Source organism: Tupaia chinensis, unplaced genomic scaffold (assembly GCF_000334495.1).
Source record: "Tupaia chinensis unplaced genomic scaffold, TupChi_1.0 Scaffold000574_1, whole genome shotgun sequence".
In the NCBI taxonomy this organism is placed as follows: Eukaryota; Metazoa; Chordata; class Mammalia; order Scandentia; family Tupaiidae; genus Tupaia; species Tupaia belangeri.
Genome location: NW_006160088.1, coordinates 2,789,102 through 2,814,618, shown reverse-complemented (window position 1 = coordinate 2,814,618; position 25,517 = coordinate 2,789,102). Strand labels below are relative to the sequence as shown.

Sequence of the window (25,517 nt, the reverse complement as noted above, 5' to 3'; positions counted from 1 at the left end):
AAGGGATTGCGGCGTGGCCATCCCCCCTGGGAGGTGATTTCTCACTTTCTGTCTCTCTGTCTGTCTGTCTGTCTGGTGAGCACACGCGCCCTATAGCGAAAACCTCTCCAAAAAAAAAAAAAAAAAGACAACTGTTTTGTGAGCAGTTAGTTATACACCCCCACGATCTCTGCCGCTCAGTGTGTTCCTTACTTCCCGTGCGAATGGTGCCCTTGAACGACAGGACTCCCTAGACTCGCTTATGTCTTCTGCGTATTCGAACCGAGCGCGGAGAGGGGTGGAGGAGGTTACAGACGGAACACGGGTTACCGAGTGCGGAGCAGCGATGGTGATGACCGCAGGGAAGGGAAACAACTGAAATTCAGGGAAAGTAAGATTTTACTTTAAAATCTAAGTATTTATGATCACACTGATGCTTTCACATAAAGATTCTTTTATAGTTTACAAAAACGGAGATTAGAGAGGGAGAAAGAATACAGCAGAATGAAGAATGTTTGAAGACAATCAAATCAGAAATGGTCATATGTAGATCGTACAGCAAGAAAGTTTTTTTTTTTTTTTTTTGAGATTTTTGTTATGGGGCATGTTATCTCACCAGAGACAGAGACAAAAAGTGAGAACTCACTCTCTCCCCCAGAGGCGATGGTCACGCCGCAGTCCCTTCTCCTCTTGGGATTTTGGGCAAACATGCACATGTGCCTGGCATGAGTTTTAAGCCACCGGGTCTGGGACTCAAACCGTGGTGGGCCAGGTGAAGTCCAGTGACATAACGCTAGCTGGGGCCAGCATTATAACTTTACAGAACAGTTCATTAGTGGGTTGTTGGGAATGTCATGACATAGTTTGATTTTTTCTCCTTTTTCTTTTTTGAAGAGGTTTTTGCTATAGGCCGGATGTGCTCACCAGAAAGACAGAGAGAGACAGAAAGCAAGAAATCACCCCCCCCAGGGGGGATGGCCATGCCACAATCCCCTCATGACATAGTTTTGACCAGAGAGAGAGAGAGAGAGAGAAGAGAGACAGAGAGAGACAGCAAGATGCCAGGTCTGACACTTGAACTGCAGTCAGCACATGGGAGTCCAGTGCTCTTAACCACCATGCCGCCGCCTGCTGGCTCCAGCCTACCCCACAGTTTGAGTCCCAGACCTGGCAGCTTGAAAAACATGCTGGGCATGGGACCAGCAGTTAGTGTAATGGCTATGTTGCTGGACTCCCATGTAGTCGACCATGATTCGAGTCCCGGACCTGGTGGCTTAAACTCACGCGGGGCGTGTGTGCGTGCGTGCCCAAGATCCCAAGAGGAGAATGGAGGAGAAGGGATTGCAGCGTGGCCATCCCCCCAGGGGGGTGACTTCTCGCTTTCTGTCTCTGTCTGTCAGGGGAGCGTGTGCTCCCTATAGCAAAAACCTCTCCAAAACCAAAAAGAAAAAAAAAAAACATGCTGGACACATGTGTGTGCGTGGTCCAAGTCTTGAGAGGAGAATGAAGAAGAAATAAATACAGTGTGGCCATTCCCCGTGGGAAGTGACTGCTCACTTTCCCTCTCTCCCTGTCTCTGTCTCTCTCTGGCAAGCACATGTACCCTTTAGCAAAATAAATACATACATAAAAGAGTCATAAGGTTCTTTCATTGCTAGGGGAAATGACAAAAATACCAAGTGATGATAGAGATGGATAAGTCAAATACAAAAATTATAACCTAATATGATAACAGAAAGAGGGACCAGCAGTTGGCGTAATGGCTATGTAGCTGGACTCCCATGTAGTCGACCGCGGTTCAAGTCTCTGACCCAGCAGCTTAAACTCATGCCGGGTGCGTGTGTGTGTGCGCCCAAGATCCCGAGAGGAGAATGGAGGAGAAGGGATTGCGGCGTGGCCATCCCCCCCGGGGGGTGATTTCTCGCTTTCTGTCTCTCTGGCGAGCACACGCACCCTGTAGTAAAAACCTCTTAAAAAAGAAAAAGAGAAAAGGTTCAGGGCCAGCAGGTGTCATGGTGTTTAAGGCACTGGATTCCATAAGGCTGACCGTGGTTCAAGTCCTGCACCTGGTGGTTTGAAAAAAAAAAAAAAACACTCTAGGCATGTGTGGCATGCCTGCCCAAAATTCCAGGAGGAGGATGGAGAATGGATTGTGGCATTGTCATTCCCCTGGGAGGCGATTTCTCACTTCTCCCTCACTGTCTCTCACTGGCGACCCTGCACACCCAATGGCAAAAACCTAAAAAGTTTAATTCACAAGGGAAATATTGGGTTGTTGGAAAAGTCATGACATATTTTTCTGTATTTCTATGTAAAAGGTGTTAAGACTTTTTCAATGACCCAATAAGTCAGCTTTGAATTTGTGTACGTATCAAATGCTATAGCCTCAAACACTACGTAATCAAAATTGCCATCAGGGGGTTGGCAGGTGGTGTGGTGGTCAAGGGGAGTGGACTATTAAATGGCCGACTGCGGTTCGAGTCCTGGAGCTGGTGGCTTGCTTTCTCACTTTCTCTCTCTCTCTGTCCCTCTCTGGTCAAATGAAAATAAATAAATAAATAAAGTCAAATAAAATAATTATTAAAAAAAAAAAAGAATTGCCATTAACAAAAATGAGAAAATCCACAATCGCAGTGAAATATTTTAAGTTCTCTCTCTCACATTGCTAGGGAAAAATTCAGTAAGGACGTTTAAAATGTAAACATGATTAGAAGCACAGACCTAATGAACACGCACAGAGCAGGGCCCTAGCGACTGCAGAGACCGGGCGCCTTTCACGCGCACACATATTTATAACACTTGATTGTAAGACACAGAACAAGCCCCCCGGGCTTGACAGAACTGAAATAACGCAGCGTACATTCTCTGAACGTTATGCAAAAACCCAAGTAACTCACTAAAAAAGGGACGAAGGATTTAAAAAGGAATTTCATAAAGGAGAAAATCCAAGTAGTCATTAGCCGCTGTGCAAAACCAACTTGATTTAATTACTCAGCAGGGAAATGCAAATGAATTGACGTCATATATCGGAATGGCTAAGAAGTTTTTGAGTGTCGGTGAGCTGGGTATCGGTGAGAATACGGAACGACAAGAATTCGCGTTTGAGGGTACTGGAGGAGGAAGTCGGGAGAACCACCAATTTTAACATGACCTCGTCAAAGATGCGCATAACCCGACTTCTGAATCTGAAGCATATCCACCCAAAGACACGTTCGTGACCAGCAGCTGGATTATAACGATCGTAGCAGCATTATTTGTAATGGCCTCAAGCTAGAAATGACCCGTATGTGTCCTGACAAGGACAAAGGATGTCCGAATTACAGAACAGCCATAAGACATACGACCACACAGTGATAAACACGAACGAACTATGGCCATCGGCAGCGACATGGCTACATCTCCAAACACGCTGGATCTAAGACGCCTAATGCAGAAAGTAGGCCCCGCAATCCCAGATGACAGCCACGAAAGCACAGCGACACCCAGGCGGCCCGGAAGGGCTTCGGAGGCGAGGGCGGTGCTCTTTGTTGGCCCGTGTGGGGGTGACACGGTAGGCACTGCAGGCTAGCGGCATCTGTATGTTGTTAGGGGTGTATGCACTTTCCTGAATGGACTGCTGTCCAGAATGAGAAAAGGAGAGAGGAAGGGAGGGAGGGCCTAAGGCTGAAATTTCGGAGCTGGGGCACCTGGGCTTTGTTCCACGTGAGAAGGAATCATGGCCCCGGAGAAGGTGTCTGTCATACCTGAGAGGAGTGACTCCGAGTAACGCGGGACAGTTTTCCCATCAGCTGAGAAAGAGGAGCGATGGCTAGGAACGGAGGAAGAAGAGTCTCCAGGATGATGGCACTGGATCCCCGAGAAGAGGCACAGCGTTCTAGAGTGCAGGACAGCAGAGGAAGGTGGAAAAAAAGGCAATTCTGAGCCCGTTACTGTCCATAAATCCTACGTCTTTCTTTCTTTCTCTTTTTCTGGAGAGGTTTTCGCTATAGGGCGCGTGCACTCGCCAGAGAGATAGAGAGACAGAAAGGGAGAAATCACCCCCCAGGGGAGATGGCCACGCCGCAGTCCCTTCTCCTCCATTCTCCTCTCGGGATCTTGGGCACGCACGCACGCGCGCCCGGTTTGAGTTTAAGCCACCGGGTCTGGGACTTGAACTGTGGTCGACTACATGGGAGTCCAGTGACATAGCCATTACGCCAACTGCTGGTCCCTGGAATTCTGGTTTCTAAAGCCTTGTTTTAGAGGTCTATTGGAGAGGACCAAAAGATAGTCCAAAGTGTTCTGGGATAAGATCCATTGTTGGCCGGGATGCTTAAGGGACAATACACAGGGTAAGCAGTTCCTACACAAGAAGCCGCCCTTGCGGCTGAGAGCCGAGACTCATCCTGGAGGACTCTCCTCCCACCTCCCACAGTCTCCTCTCTGGTTTGGCTAGACTCTCTCAGAGCCAGAGATATCATTCAGCAAACACGCGGGGGCACCTGCTAGGAACATTAAGCAGCTGTGAGCCAGGGTCCTGCTTCCCTGGGTGGTGGGGGAGCCTGTGCCAGCAGGGGGAGCCATCCCAGGCTCAGGCCCAGGCTAGGGACACGCATGGGCATCACTTCCCTTTCTTGCTCTGGAATACATTCACACTGAGCGACACGGCAGGCACTCCGGATGGGGCGGTGCTCCTGACATCTCCTTCCAAGTACCGCGCAGCACGCTCCAGACCTGGCTACTAGACAGAGATCTCTGAGCACACCTGCCCTCTGCAGTTCTGCTCCTGATACTCTCACTGAATGGAGACCAGCCTGAAGAATGGAGAGGGGACAGACCCTCCCCCCCGACATCCTCAGGTGACACATTCCTGCCTGCCTGGCCTGCTCTGAGCATCTGCTCCGTGGAGAGCTCTGGAGCCACTGCAGTCCTGCTGTAGCTCAGGGCCACATGGGTCATGGGCATCTCCCAGACCTCAGGGGACCTCCCAAAGGCATGGAAGACCTGGGCGGGGCATCCCCTCACCTCAGGCTCTCACCGAAGTCCAAGAGGCCTCCCACGCTGTGTCTAAGGAGAATAACCAGGAAAAGCAGTAGCCTTAGCCATGCCAGAAGTTGATCTGTTTACTGACCTGGCTATTTCTTTCTTTCTTTTTCTTAAATTTGCTGGAGGGTGTGAGCACTCGCCAGAAAGAGAGGGGGACAGGGGGAGGAGGGGAGGGAGAGAAAGAAAGTGAGAAATCACCCCCCAAGGGGATGGTCACACTGCAATCCCTTCTCCATTCCTCCCTTTTTCTAGGATTCTGGGCACACAAGCATGTGTGTCCAGTGTGTTTTTGAAGCCACTGGGTGGGACTTGACCCACACACTGGCCACGTGGGCTCCACACTCACGCCTCCTTCCTCAAGCCCCAGTTCCGAGTTCGGAGAGCGGATGCTGCCCATAAAGAAGAGACCCACACATCCCAAGAACGGCCGAAAGCAGTTACCCATTTATTTGACTGACTGAGAACATTAAGGAGGAAAACAAAATTAAACAATCTTCAATAAAATTCCTATAGAAAACTCAGTCACAGGGTAAATGCTCAGTCCTCTCTCCCACGCCATTGAGGACTGAGCTCTCAATGTTCTTTGGAGAATTAACAGTAGTTCCGCTGGATGTCGCCAGCACTCAGAAGAAGCATCCACTCGCACATTCAACCCAGTAGTTCCTATTGCACATAGTAACCTTATCTGCCACCTAGCACCCTACCTACATGGTACCTCAGCAAATAAATTAAAGACTTCCGTGTGGCATGAATCATTTCAATTTGAACTAATTTCCTTGAAAAAAAAAAATCACATTATTACAAGTTTTAATAAATACAGTAAGAACAGCTGGCATTTTACTAAAATACTGAATTTCAGGTCTGGAGTTTATCCCATAAATAGGTTTCTTTTCATTGCTTGCATTTCTTGGATATATTTGCTCAAGTATTATGCTCTATGAAATGAACTCTTTCATAGATAATATATAAAAATGATATTAAGACGTGCCTCGTTACAGAAGCAGTTGGAAGAACTGGATGACACGGTTAACTAACTGAAAAGTAACTTAGGAAAAAGCTCTGCTTTTGTGAAACTTTAAAACACAGGATGACGAATACCAAAGAAACATCTTTTTATACAGACTCCCACTAGAAATTTTATAAATATAGATGCAGCATATTTATATATATTATATTTGCCTTACCAGGTATATTTTCAGCAAGTCTGGCTGGGATGATCTCTCATGGTAGATAAATATTAACGAGAGAATTAATGAGTTTCCACAGGTTTAAAAGATTTCTTTTCAAAAATAATTATAAGCTCAAATTATAATCCGTAGTTCACACAGTTTAAAAAGGAAGAAAAATACCTTTCTGTTAAGCCTTATTTGGAAAGTAAGAATAGCTTCCGGCTCCCATGAGCCGGGAAGTTGCTGACTGAGTAACACTTGGTCACAACACTGAAAAGAAGTATTTACATCTCTCTGGGAAAGTACCAAACACTTTAGAAAGAAAAGTAAAGAGGTCCCCAGTAGCATTCCTTGGCGTGCAAAGTCAGCCGGAAATGATTATCCGAAATGGTGACAGTCTTCATGAGTCTTGGAATCATTCATAAAGCAGGAGGGGGTTCAGATCAGGTGCTGTGGGGTGTCTTGTTCTTCACTGAATCTGAGTGCCAGGATTCCATTCCCTTTTAACATCTCTGGCAGGGTTATGTTCAATTTAGTGCAAGTGCAAAATGGAACCGAACGAAACCGACGACCACGCTCGGCGCAGAGGCTGCCGTTAGGATCTGTAGTCTTTCCGCACCGTGTGGGCCATCCAGTTCACCTTAGTCGTCCAGCTTTCCCTGAGCGCCTCGTCGAACTTTTGCTTAAATTGTTTGAGTGCTTCTTCTTCACTCTTCCCTAAGGCAAGAGAATCCTAAAAGCGAAGGGGAAAAAAAAAAAAACCCGATTTCACGTATCCTCGCTACAGACGTGCACCCATTGACATCCGCACGAGGCGCGCATCTGCGCCGCTCCCGTCACCACGAGGCGCGCCTCAGTCCGTCTGCGGGAGCGAGAGTGAATGAACACCAAGGACAGGTGTCAGGGTGACCTCTGCTGAGGGGCTGTGAGGACAAAGCGAGTTTACAATGACCGCAGCACGCACTGGGCTGCGTGCCACCTCGGAACCCAGTGAGCCGGCTTGAGACCCACGGGGAAGTGAGAGGCTGTGAAAAGGCAGGAGACCCCCTGACCACCAGCTACCAACCCCTGGCTTCCCGTGTGGGGTAAGCTGTGGCCCAGTGCCAACCTTCCTTTTTATTTGTTTTTAAGGTTTCTTTCTTTTTTCTTTTTTTGGAGAGGTTTTCGCTATAGGGCGCATGCGCTCGCCAGACAGAGAGAGACATAGAGACAGAAAGCGAGAAATCACCCCCCAGAGGGGATGGTCACGCCGCAATCCCTTCTCCATTCTCCTCTCGGGATCTTGGGCACGCACGCACACGCGCCCGGCGTGAGTTTTAAGCCACCGGGTCTAGGACGTGAACTGCGGTCGAATACGTGGGAGTCCAGCGACATAGCCATTACGCTAACTGCTGGTTCCCTGTTTTTAAGGTTTCTTGCCATAGAGCAAGTGCGCTTGTCAGAGACAGAAAGTGACAAGGAAAGTGAGAAGTCACCCTCCAGGGGAAACGGCCATGCCACAATCTTTTCTCCTCCAGTCTCCTCTGGGGATTTGAGGCATGCACTCACATGTGCCTGGCATGATTTTTTCCCCCGTAAGACACATGTACTTATCAAGAGACAGAGAGGGGAAGTGAGACATCACCCCTCGGGGAGGGTGGCCATGCCACGGTCCCTTCTCCTCCATTCTCCTCTTGGGGTGTTGGGCACAAACACGCCCAGTGTGGTTTTCGGTCACCGGGTCTGGTGCTCGCGGTGGGGGGCCACATGGGAGTGCAGCGCCTTAACCGCCATGCCGTCTACTGGCCTCAGTTCCAGCCTTCTCTGTGCACCTGTCACCGAGGGGAAAACCATCCGGGTCACAAGCTCCTCTTTCCAAGCTCTCCCTCCACACGATCGTCTCAGATTCTCGTCCTCCATCTCGGAGGAAACGACTGCTCACCTCCCCGACACACTTCAAAGAAACAGGCAGCTCGAACTGAGTCCACGCGCCGTCCGGCACGCGGGAGGGGGTGTACCTTAAGATACTGAATATCCTTGACGGACGTGAGCTCGGGCAGGCCGGCGGTCAGCATCAGGGCGAACAGGGTAATGAAGAGGTTCCCGTGGCGGCGCAAGACCAGGTACGCGTCCTCACAGCACTGGCGGAACCTGCGGCGGAGCAGACCCCGAGCACGAGCAGGTGTCGGGGCAGGCACACGTTACACGGGGGGCAGACAAAGGTGGAGCTCAACTTGCTACCTATAAACGTTCACTTCTGGAGAACTGTCCCGGGACTAAAATCTCCACAACACGACAGAGTCGGGCTCTCCAAAAATCACACATTTCCCCCAAAACAAACCTAAACTGACATTCTCTGACACAGACAATAGATGACTAAACCTAGGCTCTCTAATTCTCGGAGAAACGAGAACCCATCATTAACCAATAAGAATTATAATACACGAGAATTTCCGAATGTACTGTGGGTTCTGAATCTGTGGTCCGACTCCAGAGATTAATTTCTTTTTGTCTTTTTCTTTTCTTGTTGCTATAGAGCACATGCACTCACTGGAGAGACGAGGGAGACAGAGAGCTAGAAACAGAAATGACCCCGGGGGGATGGCCACGCTGCAATCCCATTCTCCTCTTGACGTTCTGGGCACGTACACACGCACATGTGCCCGGCATGTTTTTTTTTTTCTTTTTTTAAGCCTCTGAGTCTGGGATTCAAACCATGGTTGATTCCGTGGGAACCCAGCGATGTAACCACGACGTCACCTGCCGACCCGGGATTAATTTCTTGACAAGTCAGAGCCAGCGCGTCTGCATTACTCCTTGTCGTCTGGCCTTCTCGCTCCCCACAAATGGAACTTGAGAAGACCATCCACTCTGAGCCCCACTTCTTGGCCAAAGAGAAAACTAGACCAGGAGAAGCATTTTCGGCAGGAGCCCAGGCAAAGCTACGGCTGGTTATGGCAGCCCTTTGTAACGCACAGCGCCCGTGATGGTCGCACGATACCACATCTCTCATCACAGCAGCCCGGAGTGGCTGCTCTGTCTGCTGCCATCCCAAGACGAGAAGACAAAGGCACGAAGTCACCATGTGCGTGGTAGGGGACAGACCAGAGATGGCAAAGTCTGTCCCCGAGCCCTGGCTTCCGGACCGTCCTCCACACGGCCAGCCCTCTCCGCAGCTTGCTACCAAAGACAGTCTACAAAAAGTAACGCATTTCAAACTCTAGCATTCTGTGTTTTCTCCCTGAGCGCTTCTGAGCTAAAGCGAGTATCTGACAGGCGAGTCCCCCAAAGTCCTCTGTGTGAGATGGAGGACCGCCCGCAGCCAGCTCTGCCTCAGCGGGAGATGCTAGCCCAGCTGTCGGACAGGACGTGGGAGATGAACTCAGCCCTGATGGAGGGCAGTACTCACCGGCCAAACTTTTCCGTGTTCCCCGTTTTTCCTTGTTGAATGACATGAATGAAGTCATAGGTAAGGATAAAAGGCACTCGCTCCCTTTTAATACCAAATTTAGATTTGAAATTTCCGAGAATATGTCCAAAATCAATGTGGAAGAGCTGGAAAACAAATGAGATTTAACGGCCTTTAGTTTTCGAGATTTCAGATATGAAAGCCAGGGTCCCACGGCTCCAGACGCCCACCCTGCCAGCTGAGCCCTGCTGCTGGCATGCACAGCCCACGGGCCACTTGGGAAGAAGAGATTCTTTCTTTCTTTTTTTCTTTAAAAATTATTTTTGGGGGACCAGCAGTTAGCATAATGGCTATGTCGCTGGACTCCCATGTAGCTGACCATGGTTCGAGTCCAGACCCGGTGGCTTAAACTCACGCCAGGCGCGTGCGTGTGTACCCAACAACCCGAGAGGGGAATGGAGGAAAAGGGATTATGGTGTGGCCATTCCCCTAGGGGTCATTTCTCGCTTTCTGTCTTTCTGGTGAGCACATGCACCCTATAGCAAAAACCTCTCCAAAAAAAAAAAGAACTATTTTTATTTGTTAACTTTTATTCATTGGCATTATTATTATTATTTGAAGTTGACCAGAGAGAGAGAGAGAGAGAGAAAGGGAAAGAAAAAATGAGAAATCAAGCTGCCAGGGACAGGACTCGAACCAGGGCCAGTCATGTTGGGAGTCCAGCCGCCCCAACCACAACCACCACACCACCTGCCGGCTCAGAAGAGATTATTTCAAACATTTTTAGGTCTTCTGCATTCGGTAATAACCCTGATATAAACTGTGTAGCCAGAGGGCAAGAAGAATCTCTGACAAAAATCTGTAAATAATAAACACGTCTTATTTTAAAATGTCAAATAGTTCTACAAAGCATGGCAACCAGAAGAGTATAACCGACCCCTACTAGCTCCCTCAACCAGAATGCTGCTCCTTAGAGGTGACACCTCCCAGTTTCACGTTTTCCCTGGTAGCTGCCTCTGTTCTTTTGAGTATCTTCTTACTTGTCTTTTATTTCCTAATATGAGATTATTTTTATTTTGAAAGACAAAGACTTGATCCTCTTGTGCTCACATAATGCTACATGATGCAATACATGGTGTCATAATATCCGATTAAATTAATATTCCCGCTTTATGTTGTCCCGATGATGTAAATAAACACATTCCACATCTAAATCATGTGGTACATACTTTCACTACATTTCGCTTTTTTCTTTTGGAGAGGTTTTTGCTATGGGGTGCGTGTGCTCACCAGAAAGAGAGAGAGACAGAAAGTGAGAAATCACCCAATCACCCCCTGGGGGGATGGCCACGCCGCAATCCCTTCTCCTCCATTCTCCTCTCGGGATCTTGGGCATGCACACACAGGCGCCCAGCGTGAGTTTAAGTCATCAGTCCGGGACTCGAACTGCGGTCACCTACATGGAAGTCCAGCAACATAGCCATTATGCTAACTGCTGATCCCGATTTCCATTTTTTCTTTTTTTTTTTTTAAAAAAGAGATTTTTGCTATAGGGTGTGTGAGCTCGCCAAAGAGACAGAGAATGAGAAATCATCCCTCAGGGAGACGGCCACACCACGTTCCTTCTCCTCCATTCTCCTCTCAGGATTTTGGGCACGCATGCACATGTGCCTGGCAGGAGTTTCAAGTCGCCAGGTCCAGGACTCAAGCTGTAGCTATGTGGGAGCCCAGTGATGTAACCACCGTGCTATCTGCTGTTCTCTACACTTCCTTCTATGTTCATCTTTTTTATTTGAAAAATGACTTGTTGTTGCTTAGTGTTCTGTAACTCTATTAATTCACCCCAAACTCTTCTTAACATCTAAAAACCACTTTCAAAACTGCCCTCCCTGTGGCCGGCAACCTGCGGGTCTGGCTGCTCTTCGGCTCTGCACAGCGCCTCCCCCGGCTTTCCTCCGCCCTTCCCCATGGGAAACCCCTCTCCTGAGGCCCAGGTCACGCTTCCGTTTCCTTCCTCAACCGTGGCAAAACAGACGTTTCCGGCCCGATTCTCCGTTACGGGCTCTAACTCTTAGACCACCCACAGGGTACACAGCACCGTCCTGTCCTGTACCCACGACATGCCAGTCCACCCCGCCCCACCAGTCAGAAAACTACCAACAGGAAGGTCTTCATACGTGAGGAACACCCCGAGAGCTGTCACCCTAGATCAAAACTGCGGGGGGGACCTGGTTTTACGGGCCGTCCTTCTGGCAGCCCCTGAGAGAGGATTAGGGGGTGTCGCTTCGGAGACATTCAAAAATGTCCCTATAAATAGCACCTTCAAATCCGACTGGCCGTTTGATCACAGAAATCTATGTTGGAAATAATGTCCCTTGGTACCAGGTGGGGGCAGCAACTGGACACACACAGGGAAGATCCAGGCCAGGTTTGTACCCTGGACTTCCCTGAGTACGCTAGCTGTGTCCACAGGCCTGTGACCCACACCAGATGACCTCGTGGACTGTGGCATGAAGGCCCTACTGGGGGTGACTGTCTCTGCTCTTCTCAGGGAAGAAATAAGTAAACTTAATTTAAAAAACCATTTTCCCATGGGCCAGCAGATGGCGTAGTGGCTATATCGCTGGACTCCCACATGGCCAACCATGGTTCAATCCCAAACCTGGTGGCTTGAAAATTATGCCAGGCGCATGTGTGTGCGAGCCCAAGATCCCAGGAAGAGATGGAATGGCGGTGTGGCCACCTCCCCCCTCACTGTCTCTCTCTCTCTCTGGTGAGCACATATGCCCTATGGCAAAAACCTCTTTTAAGAAAAAATCATTTTCCCTCAAATTATGGAGATTAACATCCCGTGTCACAGTTCCCAGCGCAGCCCCTGGTGAGCCAACTCGGCTGACTCCAAATCCCTGGCAGGTGGCCTGCTGTACTTCTGGGAAGGTTTCTGAGACCTCTTAGTGCCTGACTTACTGAAATTTCACACTGAAGGGCCTTGGTAAGGGGCTATTCCATTACATGGAAAACTCTGGTATTATTCCTTCTGGACATTCATGAACTCTGGCTCTGAGAAACCCCTTTATATTGTTACGTTCACTCGCTTCCAATTCTCTGAGCTCTGTGGAAATGCTATACAGACAGGCATACCCCCCTGCACTGGGTCGCTATCATTCCTGCACCATCTTCTTTTTTTTTTTTGAGATATTAAGGAACAATGGTTTGAAAAAACAGAAGGAGGAAGAAGAAGAAGATGAAGATGAGTCCCAGCTGTGGTCACATGCGAAACCAAGATTCCACTTCTGGCCCAACTGCCAGTAAAAAGCCAGGTGCGCGATGCACCACCCCCGGGGCCTGGCTCCTTGGAAGGCTGAGCCAGGAGGGCTGTGATGGAGCAAGCCCCTGTCTACACATCCAGCCGTACAAAAACGGTGTGCCTGGCAGCCCACTCTGCTGCCTCAACTTCCTCACCTATAAAATGGAGTAAGAAGGCTTCCATTTACTCTGTGAGGTTGTCAGAAGGACCAACAGCATTAACACACAAGGGGACTTCAAAAAGTTCGTGGAGGGGCCAGCAGATGGCGTCATGGTTACTTCACTGGACTCCTACACAGTCCACTGCAGTAAGACTCATGCCGGGCACATGTGTACGCATACCCGAAATCCTGAGTGGAGAATGGAGGAGAAAGGGCTGCGGAGTGGTCATCCCTCCTGGGGGGTGATTTTGTGCTTTCTGTCTCTCTGGTAAGCACACATGCCCTTATCGCAAAAATCTCTCAAAAAAAAGTTTGTGGAAACATAGCATCAAATAAGAGTTTATTTTTGTGCAAAAAATATTTAAAATTTGCACAGGTTTTTTTTAGTAAGATATACTTCCTATGAACTTTTCAATTTAATTTTATTTATTATTATTTCTTTTCATGCTCATCAGAGAGAGAGAGAGAGAGAGATAGAAAGAGAGAGATGGAAAGTTAGAAATCAAGCCACCGAGTACAGGATTTGAACCACAGTTGGCCATGTGGGAGTCCAGCACCTTAACCACCATGCCACCCACTGGCCCCACTTTCTTTAAAATTTAAAAAAGTTTGCTTCATTTTTCTGTAAGTGAGAGGAACAGGGAGGATGGATGAGTGAGCACTGCCGTGAGGGTCTCCCGTGAGGCACCCCCTCAGCTAACCCTGGCCATGGGCAGTAACATGCCCAGTGTTCTCGGGAGGTCTCTGGACTAAAACGGGGAAGCTGTCTGTGTGGGGTGGCCTAGCCGAGTATGGCATTTTACTCCTGGTCACTGTTTGGCTCCTCCATAAACTTTCGGAATACCCAAACCCAAATCGCTTAGAAGGGTGTCTACTACGAGGTCTTACACTGTTTCATTTGAACATTTCTTTGTTGTTATTTCTTTTGTTGTTGCTAAAGGGCACACAGAGAGAGGCAGAGAGACAGAGGAGAGGGAGAGAGCACCTCACCACGGGGCACGGCCCCCCACATTCCTTCTGCATCCCTCCATCTGGCTGGGACTTGGGCACGCACACATGGGTGCCAGGTGTGTTCCTCACCTCCAGGGCCAGCAGTCCCGTGGTGAGCTGAATGGGACCCGGCCCCCTCAACCACCAGGTATGGGCTCGCACTTTTTAGTCCTGTTTCTAATTTCCAAGACTTCTATTTTCTGATTTTTAGAAAAGTAGAATCCTATTATTACTTTATAGATATAATGCCTTCTTTTTTCAGTTTTGACTTTATTGGGGTGTAAGGGGGCGGTTTGCCATTTTGGGCATGTGGACAAACAGAGAGATGAAAAAGGAGAAATTACCCTGAAAGGGTTTGACCATGCTGCAATCCTTTCTCTTTTCAATCCAATCTCCTCTCAGGATTCTGGGCATGCACGCACATGTGTCTAGCATGATCTTCAAGCCACTGGGCCAGGGCTCAACCCATGGTAGGCCATGGGGGAGTCCAGCGCCCTAACCACTTTGCCACCTGCTGGTCCCTTTTGGTTTTGACTTTTTTTTTTTTTTTTGAGAGGTTTTTGCTATAGGGCGTGTGCGCTCACCAGAAAGACAGAGAGGGATAGAGAGACAGAAAGCGAGAAATCACCCCCCAGGGGTGATGGTCACGCCGCAATCCCTTCTCCTCCATTCTCCTCTCAGGATCTTGGGCACGCACGCACATGCGCTTGGCGTGAGTTTAAGCCACAGGGTCTGGCACTTGAACAGCGGTCAACTACGTGGGAGTCCAGCGACATAGCCATTACGCTAACTGCTGGTCCCCCTGACATGTTTTCCAAGCCACCAGGACTGAGAGTAGAACCAAGTTCAGCCAGGTGGGATCCGGTTCCCTTAACCACCAGGCTTCATGGCCGTCCCCCAAATATATTTTCTTATATTGAAAGAAGCAGCCACTTTTAAATAATGACAGTCATTGTTTCCATTTGTTTTAAACATTGAAATAAATGATGATATAACTTAAAGCAAAGAAGTTTAAAAAGTCAGCAGGAAATTGAAGTAAATAAAAAAGAAATGACTCTAAGAATCACTAAAGAGTCTGCCTGAGGTCCAGGAGAGATTATGGAAGTAACACCATCACTGGGGCCCTTGGCGGGCTTTGGGCAGCAACTCACCTGGCCAGTTTTTTTGACCATAATATTGTCACTATGTCTGTCACCAATCCCAAGGACGTAAGAAGCTACACAGTAGCCAGCACAAGACAGGGTAAATTCTTCAATGGCTCGGTCCAGGTCATCCCTGTAGCAGAGAAAAAGGAGAAGTAAGGAACGAAGCTTTCAGCCTCCGCATCTATGAGGCGAGACCTAACCACAGCGAGGTCTCCATTGTAATCGAGAACTGCAGCCCGGGCTGCCACCACCACACGAGCGGGGTGGAAGGAGGTGGGCCGGCCCAGGCTGCTGGAGAGCTGGGCCGCAGCCATCCCGACTCCACGTGCCCAGCAGGGAGAGGGACCATGGGTTTGCCAGGTCCCGCTGGGGCTAGGAGCATGTCTGTCTGTCGTCCCTGACGTGGGAATTCCACGTCTGAGATTAGATGCTGCAGTTTAGCCATTTAAGTGACCGACTTCCATGAGAAGGGAGTAACTAACGCAGACTCTTCGGAGTCAAGTGCTTGAGATCGAACTTTGGAAACTAATTCTCACATGCCAGTCCTTGCATCTAACCAATGACAAAATTCGAGTCTGGTTTTGGTTTAGCCAAAATTACTTGCAGAGTGTCCTTTGTTTCCCGTATATCAAGACTCCAACGTAAGAACCGTATTAGCTTGGAGAAGTTATGGTCTACAAACCCTTTAACTCCTACCTTAAAATTAATGTATTAAAATTTTACTTTAGGGGGACCAGCAGTTAGCGTAATGGCTATGTCGCTGGACTTCCACGTAGTCGACTGTAGTTCGCGTCCTGGACCCAGTGGCTTAAAACTCACGCTGGGCGCGTGTGCGTGCGTGCCCAAGATCCCGAGAGGAGAATGGAGGAGAAGGGATTGCGGCGTGGCCATCCCCCCGGGGGGTGATTTCTCGCTTTCTGTCTCTATGTCTCTCTCTGTCTGTCTGGCGAGCGCACAAGTCCTATAGCGAAAAGCCCTCTCCAAAAAAAAAAAAAATTTTTTTTTACTTTAGTTCATCAGTCACATAATTACAAAAATTGATGCAGTTAAACAACAACTTCAATGTCCTCTTTAAAACAGTCGAATTAGTCCCAGTCATGGTAGCGCGTGCTTGCTGACGCTGCTACTCGACAGCTACTGAAAGAATGAGCCACTTTTAAATAATGACAGCAATTGTTTCAATTTGTTTTAAACATTTAAATAAATGATGATCTAACTTAAAGAAAAGAAATTTCAAAAGAGGACTGGCAGGAAACTGCGGGAGGCCCAGGCCCACTTCCTGGCGGACCCTAAGAGGTTGGGCGCGGTGAGGGTCCGTGTACCCTGGATGTTGGGGAGCTGAGGGGAGAGTCCTGAGCTCGCACCAGGTGTGGGCCGCACGGCAGGACCCCACTGAAAGAGCTGGGCATGGTGACATGTGCCTACGGTCCCAGCTGCTCAGGAAGCTGAGGCAGGAGAACGACACGGCGAGCCCCGTTGACAACCACGCATGCACGCCGACACACACGGACTCTGTTCTTAGACCGCGGGGCTCAGACATCCCAACAGGACAAAGCAGAATTCTAGGAACCCCCCGGAAGCTTCAGGAAGCACCGTGCGCTGTTCCGTCTAACCCCAGACAAGGCCACGAATAGGCGCTATCTCCTCCACACCCTGAGGATTTCTATGTTGGGCTGTTTTAACTGAACGGGAGGAACGAACCCAGAGTTGTACTCTTTCAGCCAGTTGAGAAGGGCGTCCTTGTTGAAGGCGGCGGCGGCGGCCACATTGCTGCTGTTCAGCTGAATGTCAGCGATGGTCTCGGAGGTGCTCACGACTTCGATGAGGCCGGAGCGGTCTCCTGTGGCGAGGCAGCCGTAGGGCAGCATCCTGAAAGGCAGAGACGGGCAGGGTCACCTGGTCCTTGAAAGGAGATACTGGCCTGGCAAAGGATTCCTTTCACTACCATCAGGTTTTATTACTGCTGATACACTCGCCGTTACTGGACTACTGCCATACAGAACAATACAAACTCCGCCTTCCCATGGGGAGTAGATCTCTGCTCCCACAGACGGTGGGATAGGCGGAACTCCAGCGCTCCAGGGAAATGTACACGGACCCCCGTGCTGTGTAACATCCAGCTAGCAGTGCACTGCCGGACGACGCTGGCCCCGCCAGGCCCTAAGGGAGCTGCAGTGGCCTCACTGGCCGGTGACCTATAGCTGCTGCAGTTGACACTCCATGGCCAGCTCCACTCATGGCACGTGGCCTGAACAGGGACACCACCTGGAGCTTTTCCACTCCACCTTTTCGGAGAAGGTTTTTATTGTTTGTTTGTTTGTTTTGCTATAGGGCGCGTGCACTTGCCAGACAGACAGAGAGACAGAAAGCGAGAAATCACCCCCCAGGAGGGATGGCCACGCCGCAATCCCTTCTCCTCTCAGGATCTTGGGCATGCATGCACATGGGCCCAGCGTGAGTTTTTAAGCCACCAGGTCGAGGAATCGAACCGCGGTCGAATACATGGGAGTCCAGCAACATACCTATTATGACGCCAACTGCTGGTCCCTTTATTTATTTTTTAAGAATTATTTTACTGAGCTTTGTTTATTTAATTATTTTAATTTGACCAGAGAGGGGCAGAGAGAGAAAGTGAGAAAGCAAGCCACTAGGTCCGGCACTTGAACTACGGTTGTTCACGTGGGAGTCCAGCGCCCTTAACCACCGCACCACCTGCCAGCCCGAGAATTAAAATAATTTTTACTAAATCAATAATAGGTGGCATTTTACTTTGATTTTTACTTATTCTCATCTCTAGTGAAGATAAAATATCTTCTCAGATACGGACCAGCAGTGATGGGATGGTTAGGACACTGGAAGGACTTCTGTCATTGTCCTAAAAACACTGGGGAAGTCCCTAAGGACTGTAGAAAAGAAGACGACTGTGTGTTATCAGGGAAGAAGAGAGTATACGAATTAGGCTGTGTGAAAACCCAGTAAGAGGGCCCCAGCAGGTGGCGTGGTGGTTAAGGGCTCTGGACTCCCACATGGCCGACAGCAGTTCAAGTCCAAGACCTGGTGGCTTGTTTTCCCACTTTCTTTCTCTCTCTGTCCCTCTCTCGTTAAACCAAAATAAATAAAAATATAAATGCATAATGTTTAAAAAAAAAATCCAGTAAAAAGGAAAAGTTTTATTGAACAGTTTCTAAAATTCCTTCCAAAGGGGAGAAATTATTTTCTATCTCCTTAAGCACTTCCCTAATTCCACCAAGACAAGGCTGGGAGTGAAACCGTCACACGAAATTCTGGCAAACTGATTCACCAACAGATTGCTTTAGACCTGCATTATTTCTGCTTTTAAAAATGTGCTTCCCAAGTAAGAAAAGTACGTATGCGTGTTCTCATTTCTACAAACGTCCCCGATCCTTATCACGGCGCAGCACATGTGAGGCTGACACGAAGGTCAAAGTGCACGTCCGTACTTCCCTGCACCGCCTCCCACCCCGGCTGCAGCCACACCGGGCACGAGTCCAAGCGCTTCCTCGTCAACCACGGAGAGGAGGGGCCACTGGGCACGGGAAGGAAAAAACATCCTTGTCAGAGAGACAGTCTGACAGGAGTCAAGCTGGGGCCGAGAGCCGGGAGCCCAGGTCATCTCATCTGGCCCCGGCACTTCACGTCTACGGTTCTAATGAAGGCCGTGACAACCTCGGTAACGTCTAACTTCCTTCTCAGATCCTCTGACCCCAGGAGCAATTCCTTACCTTTCACATCACACAAGAGCTAAACAATTAAGCTCTATCACAGGGCGAACGGTAGACCCTTATTCTCTTCTAACCCGTCGTAGCAAGCTTTTCTCTGGTCCTGATTCTTACCCATGCACCTGTCTAAGCTCACTGGCTCCAACAACGGGTAAATATCCTTTACCTGAGGTCGTGTTGCCGCCACATCCTTCCTCCTCCCGAGGCCGCTGGTACCAGGACCAGCAGACAACTTTTCTCGGCCGTGTGGGAGGCCAGTGCCCCAACCACCACTCTACCTGCAGGCCCCTTGTTAGACAACTTTTGCCCAGCTCTCTTAAAAGATAAGTAAATGCTGTTAGTGCAACTCAAACGTGAAGCAAAATGGAGATGACTCTCAAAAAGACTGCGTTCCCATTTATTCAGGGGGCACGGGCGGGGGCACAGAGGGCTGCCAAGCCTCCCAAAGGCCGGGTGGGTTTACCTGCAGACAATCTATCTGACTTGACAAAAAAGCCTGACTGCCCACTGTCTGTGGCCCGGAGGTTAAGGTGTCCCGATATATCGATGGGGTACACGTGTTCTAATTTCACGTGAAAGAAGAATATTTTAGAACATCAGAGAAAAATGAAAATGAGCAGGGATGCGTTTTCACTTACACAAACGCGGCACTGTTATAAGGACTAAAATAGTAATACAGAGGAGGTATCTGAAGGGTTGGGATTGAACTCGGAAGAATGTGTGCTGCGTGACCGAGCTGAACCTGACAGCTGGCCACGAGAAAAACACACGCAGGAGGAACTGGAGCGCAGGTATTTATAGAAACAGTAAAAACGGTTTGGCGAGGAAAACATACTAGTTTGAAAATGAACTCAAAAAAGAAGTAAAGCCCTGCATATTTTTCTAAACATGGGGTCAGGGTACAAAATGTCAGCGCAGATCCTGCTGGACAGACAAGTTCCTTTCTCTTGTTAGATACACGTTTCCCACTGGACAGATACGGGTTTATTTCCAGCACTCCCACACATGGCTGCCTCCCTGTCTGAGGTCACCATGGACCTCGAGTGACGCTCCATGTGCTTCATATTTAGATGAAACGGGTGAAATAAAACTGAAGAGAAAAGAACTTGGTGGGGCTTTTCTAATCAGCTGATGAAACTTAAGCCAGGACAAAGTCTTATTTTTTTTTTAATTTTTTTTTTTATTTATTTTAATTTTTTTTTTGAGAGGTTTTTGCTATAGGGCATGTGCACTCGCCAGAAAGACAGAGACAGACAGAGAGACAGAAAGAGAGAAATCATGCCCCAAGGGGGATGGCCACACTGCAATCCCTTCTCCTCCATTCTCCTCTCGGGATCTTGGGCACGCACGCACATGCGCCCGGCATGAATTTAAGCCACCAGGTCCAGGACTCGAACTGCGGTTGACTGCATGGGAGTTCAGCAACATAGCCATTACGCTAACTGCTGGTCCCAGGACAAAGTCTATAACTGACTCTTTAGCTCGGTCTTTCACAGGCCCATCGTATGGCCTGAACCTGCCAGTATCAAAGGAAACCACTCTGTAGCTTATGCACTAACCTTGTACAGAACAAGTGACTTAGCCTAAACTGGAAGCTTTCTCGCTTTTTCTGTTGGGTCAGTCCAGTAAAAACATTTTCCTGGGGATGTAGTGTATACAGTAGAAGCCAGGAGACTAGATAGCATATCTAAAAGACACTGCACTCTAAGGTCGCCGCTCAACTCTGCAACTTACACGTAAATGCTGCCACAGCCAATATGCAGACAAATGTTTGTGTCCCAATAAAATGTTATTTGTGAAACTAGGCGGCCAAGACCTCACTAGGTTTATGGTCCTCAAGCAGAGGTTTTCTTTATTCTTTTTTTTGGGGGGGGGGAAGGTTTTTGGTATAGGTTATGCTCACTCGCCAGAAAGAGAGAGACAGAGAGACAGAAAGCGAGAAATCACCTTATGGCCACGCCACAATCCCTTCTCCTCCATTTTCTCTCGGGATCTTTGGCACGCACGCACACGCGCCCGGCATGAGTTTAAGCTACCGGGTCTGGGACTCGAACCGTAGTCGACTACATGGGAGTTCAGCGACATAGCCGTTATGCCAACTGCTGGTCCCATCAAGCAGGTTTCTTACAATGACCCAATTGCTCTTACCTATGCAATAACCTTTGTATGTGCTTGAACCAAAAATCTGCTACCTATTCAAAGCTACTGAATTCAATTTTTATCCAGCTCTCTATTAGAAATTCTTCTCGGTACCAACAAATGGGGTAGAGGTTGAGGCACTGGATCCAACATGGCTGACTGGGCAGTTTGAGTCCCAGACCAAGTTGCTTAAAAATCATGCTGGTTGTGGGACCAGCAGTTGGTGTAATGGCTATGTCACTGGACTCCCCTGCAGTCGACCGCGGTTTGCGTCCTGGACCCGGTGGCTTAAAACTCACGCCGGGCGCGTGTGCATGCATGCCCAAGATCCTGAGAGGAGAATGGAGGAAAAGGGATTGCAGCGTGGCCATCTCCCCTGGAGGGTGATTTCTCACTTTCTGTCTCTCTGTCTCTGTCTGTCTGGCGAGCACACGCGCCCTATAGCAAAAACTCTCAACAACAACAACAAAAAAAATCATGCTGGTCTCATGTGCGTGTGTGCCCCAGATCCTAAGAGGAGACTAAAGGAGGGGGAAATGAGGCATAGCTGTCCCTCCTGGGGGGTGATGTCTCACTTTCCCTCTCTGTTTCTTTCCTTCTCTCTCTGGTGAGAGCATGCACCTACGTGTGCCCTAAAACAAGAAAAACAAACCTTATGAATATACTAAAAACAGGGGCTGGTAGTTGGTGTGCTGGTTGAGGCGTTGGACTCCCACATGGCCAACTGTGGTTCGAGTCCCGGATCTGGCAGTTTGCTTTCTTGCTTCCCCTTTCTCTCTCTCTGGTCAAATTGAAAAATAAATAATAACAAAGAAAAATTAAATAATTCTTTAAAAAAATACTAAAAACATTCAATACAACATACTTCAAGAGGCTGAATAGAATCCCTATGGTGCCCAGAGTTCAAGCTCTGGCCCAGTCAGCCTGAAACATGGAGGTACGTGTATGGTGCCCCGATCCAGTGGACTGGAGGCCCGGCAGGTCCCAGAAAGACCTCATTTACAACACTGTGCTCGTGTGATCTGACTCTGATCTGGCCCAGTGTGAACTGGCTTTTTCCTGGGATTGTTTCTCATAAATAATCGGGCTTTGTGGGGGAAGCTCTGCAGTCTAGTGGTTAAGGGAGTCAGATCACACATGGGTGACTGTGTATGGAATCCAGCCCCAGTGGCTTGAAAAACATGCCAGGCATGCGTGCCCCAAATCTCAACACAGAGAGAAAAGGGACTGTGGTGGGACCATGCAGGGGTATATTCTCTCTGTGAACACACACACTCATTAGCAATTAAAAAAAAAAAATGTCTGTGATCCCAGCTACTTGGGAAACTGAGGCAGAGGGCAGCCTGGGTAACAGCAAGACCTTGTCTCTCAAAAACCAACTAAGAGAATCAGAAGCCCTTTCTGTTAAAATACTAATAAAGAAGCAAACACTTAAGAACATTAAGACAAAAAAAAAGTACAGATAAACTGATCTTATGCATAAGAAAGGAGAGAAAAACTAGGCACAGCAGAGATTTCAAAATTCCAAGAGGAAGTTATTAAAAAATAAGTTTGACAATAAATTTGAAAACTATAAACTGGATCTTCTTGTTCACCTTTTTAAAATAATTGTTTATTTAATTTTATTTATTTGTTCATTTATTTTAATTTGATCAGAGAGAAACAGAGAGAGAGAGAAAGTGAGAAAGCAAGCCACCAGGTCTGGGACTTGAACTGTGGTCAGCCATGTGGGAGTGTCCAGCATTTCAACCACCATGCCACCTGCTGGTCCCCCCATGTTCCTTTTTTTTTTTGGAGAGGGTTTTGCTATAGGGCGTGTACGCTTGCCAGACAGAGAGAGACAGAGAGACAGAAAGCGAGAAATCACCCCCCAGGGGGGATGGCCACGCCGCAATCCCTTCTCCTCCTTCTCCTCTTGGGATCTTGGGCACGCATGCACACGCGCCGGGCGTGAGTTTTAAGCTACCGGGTCCGAGACGTGAACCGTGGTCAACTACATGGGAGTCCAGCGACATAGCCATTACGCTAACTGCTGGTCCCCCCTCATGTTCACTTTTTAAAGTTTATTCATCTCTTTCATACAGAGAGAAAATAAAAAGAGAGAGACAGCCCCCTCATCAGGGTCCTCCCCAGCCCCAGCCAGCTCGGGAGGAGGGCATGCATGTGCCCAGTTCATTCAGGGAGTCGGTCTTCCTGATCCAGACCCAGAGCACTCCACTGGTCAGTCTCCCAGAGCGTCACATTTCACTCTCTAGGCACTGCTTGGTCTCTAGATTATTTTTGGTCTCAAATCTTCCTCAGGAGGAAAACAAACAAACAAAAAAAATCTTAACAGCCAGTAACTATTAAGGAAAATCAGAAGTCTAAAAACCCAGATTCAAAAACATCTCCATCAGGACTAGATAACATTATGGTATGTGTAAAGTTAAAGCAAAACACATAATCTCTATCTCAAGCAGACTTTCCAGAGAAGAATGAAGAGGGGAGGCCATCTTGACTTTAAATAGTGCGAAATAAAAATAACACAGTATTTCTAAAGAGATTTCTGGGACCCCGTAGGTAGCATGGTGGTTAAGGCATTGGACACTCCCACATAGGTGACCATGGTTCAAGTCTTGGATCTGGTAGCTTGCTTTATGGCTCTATCTGTATCTGTCTCTGGTCAAATTAAAATAAATGAATAAATAAATAAAAATAAATAATTCTTTAAAAAATTGGTATTTCCAAATTGATAAGAGCAATTAAAATGGAAGAAATGTGTTTAAAAAAAAAGAGAGAGATTTCTGTTATAGGGTGCATGTGCTCAATAGAGAGACAGAGAAATAGAAAGCGAGAAATCACCACCAGGAGAGCTGGACACACTGCAATCCCTTCTCCTTCATTCTCTCTCTCTTGGGATTTTGGGCATGTGCACACGTGTGCCTGGTGTGAGTTTCAAGCCACCGGGTCTGGTCAGCCATGTGGGAGTCCAGAGCCTTAACCACTAAGCCACCTGCTGCCCCAAGACAATGTATTTGAGATAACTGAAAAGGGAATGACTTTTAAAACAGCATAATAATAAACATAAACCATAAAAGAAAGATAGGTAATTTATAGCATAGAGGAAATGTCAAGAAAATGCTGAGAGACCAGCAGTTAGTGTAATGACTATGTTGCTGGACTCCCATGTAGTTGACCATGGTTCGAGTCCCGGACCTGGTGGCTTAAACTCACACTGGGCGCATGTGCGTGCCCAAGATCCTGAGAGGAGAAAGGAGGAGAAGGGATTGCGGCGTGGCCATCCCCCCCGGGGGGTGATTTCTCGCTTTATGTCTCTCTGTCTTTCTGGAGAGCGTATGTGCCCTATAGCAAAAATCTCTCCAAAAATAAAAATAAAAAAGAAAGAAAATGCTGAAACCTAAAAGCACTAAAGGGATATTCAACCTCCCTACTAACAAGAAGAATGAAGTATCAAATCCTATGAGTTAACAATATTATATGCATTCAATTCACAAAAAAATTAACATATCTTGCAAGGAGATGCAGAAAATAAAATGTTCAGCTACTTTCGGAAGGAAACACTGGTGTAGCCATCTTCACAAGCAGTCTGGCAATGGTTTCAAGCCAAAAATGTACACACTTTATGGCCCAGCAACTCCATTTTTGGCTAGGTACACTAATGAATAATTCCAAGACCAGCAGATGGCGTAATGGCTATGTTGCTGGACTTCCATGTAGTCAACCATGGTTTGAATCCCGGCCCCAGTGGCTTCCTGAATCCCGGACCCAGTGGCTTAAACTCACGCTGGGTGCGTGTGCATGCATGCCCAAGATCCCAAGAAGAGAATGGCAAGGGATTGTGGTGTGGCCATCCCCTCGGGGGGTGTGTGTGTGTGATTTCTCACCTTCTGTCTGTCTCTCTTTGTGGTGAGTGCACACGCCCTACAGCAAAAACCTCTCCCCTGAAAAAAACCCCAACTAATGAATAATTCCATATGTCAGCATAGAGACATTAACCAGTATTGTTTTTGTGTATCGGAAAAAATGGAATACAAATAGCTAAGAGAAGAACAAATCATTTTCTATTTATTTAAAGGATTAATATATAGCAGTGAAAATAATGAATTAGAACTTTACCTATTAATCTTGATAAATCTCATAAAAGGTGTTGGTAAAAAGATAAACTGAAAAAAGTTACGTGTGATAGGAGAGCAAATATTTAAAGTTCAAAACATTCAATGACTGCATAACACAGTCATGCAGTGTTTAGTCAGAGGCACCCGTTCTGAGAAATGCGATTAGGTCAGGTGCACGTCCCTGGATGCACTTAGGCAAACCTGGGCGGCAGGGCCACTACGCACTCAGGGTAAACACCACAGCCTAGTGTGACCTTACATGATCACTGTTGGATATGCAGCCCATTAAAAAAAATTATTTTATTTAACTTTATTTATTTTTGCATTTAATCTGACCAGAGAGAAACAGACCTATATATA

The 25,517-nt window shown here is 47.9% G+C and overlaps 1 protein-coding gene across 2 annotated transcripts in view; it reads right to left on the bottom strand.

Moving 5' to 3' along the window:
• Positions 1-5,425: 5,425 nt before the first annotated feature.
• Positions 5,426-25,517, bottom strand: part of PIK3CB (phosphatidylinositol-4,5-bisphosphate 3-kinase catalytic subunit beta) — a 134,175-nt gene continuing 114,083 nt past the window's right edge. For both annotated transcript variants that reach the window (XM_006158178.3, XM_027775577.1), the window contains 5 exons: positions 16,865-17,032; positions 15,170-15,293; positions 9,562-9,707; positions 8,171-8,303; positions 5,426-6,906 (listed from right to left, as the gene is read on the bottom strand). In XM_006158178.3, the coding sequence (XP_006158240.1) occupies positions 6,769-6,906; positions 8,171-8,303; positions 9,562-9,707; positions 15,170-15,293; positions 16,865-17,032 (709 nt within the window). In that variant the 3' untranslated portion in view covers positions 5,426-6,768. The remainder of the gene's footprint in view (positions 6,907-8,170; positions 8,304-9,561; positions 9,708-15,169; positions 15,294-16,864; positions 17,033-25,517) is intronic.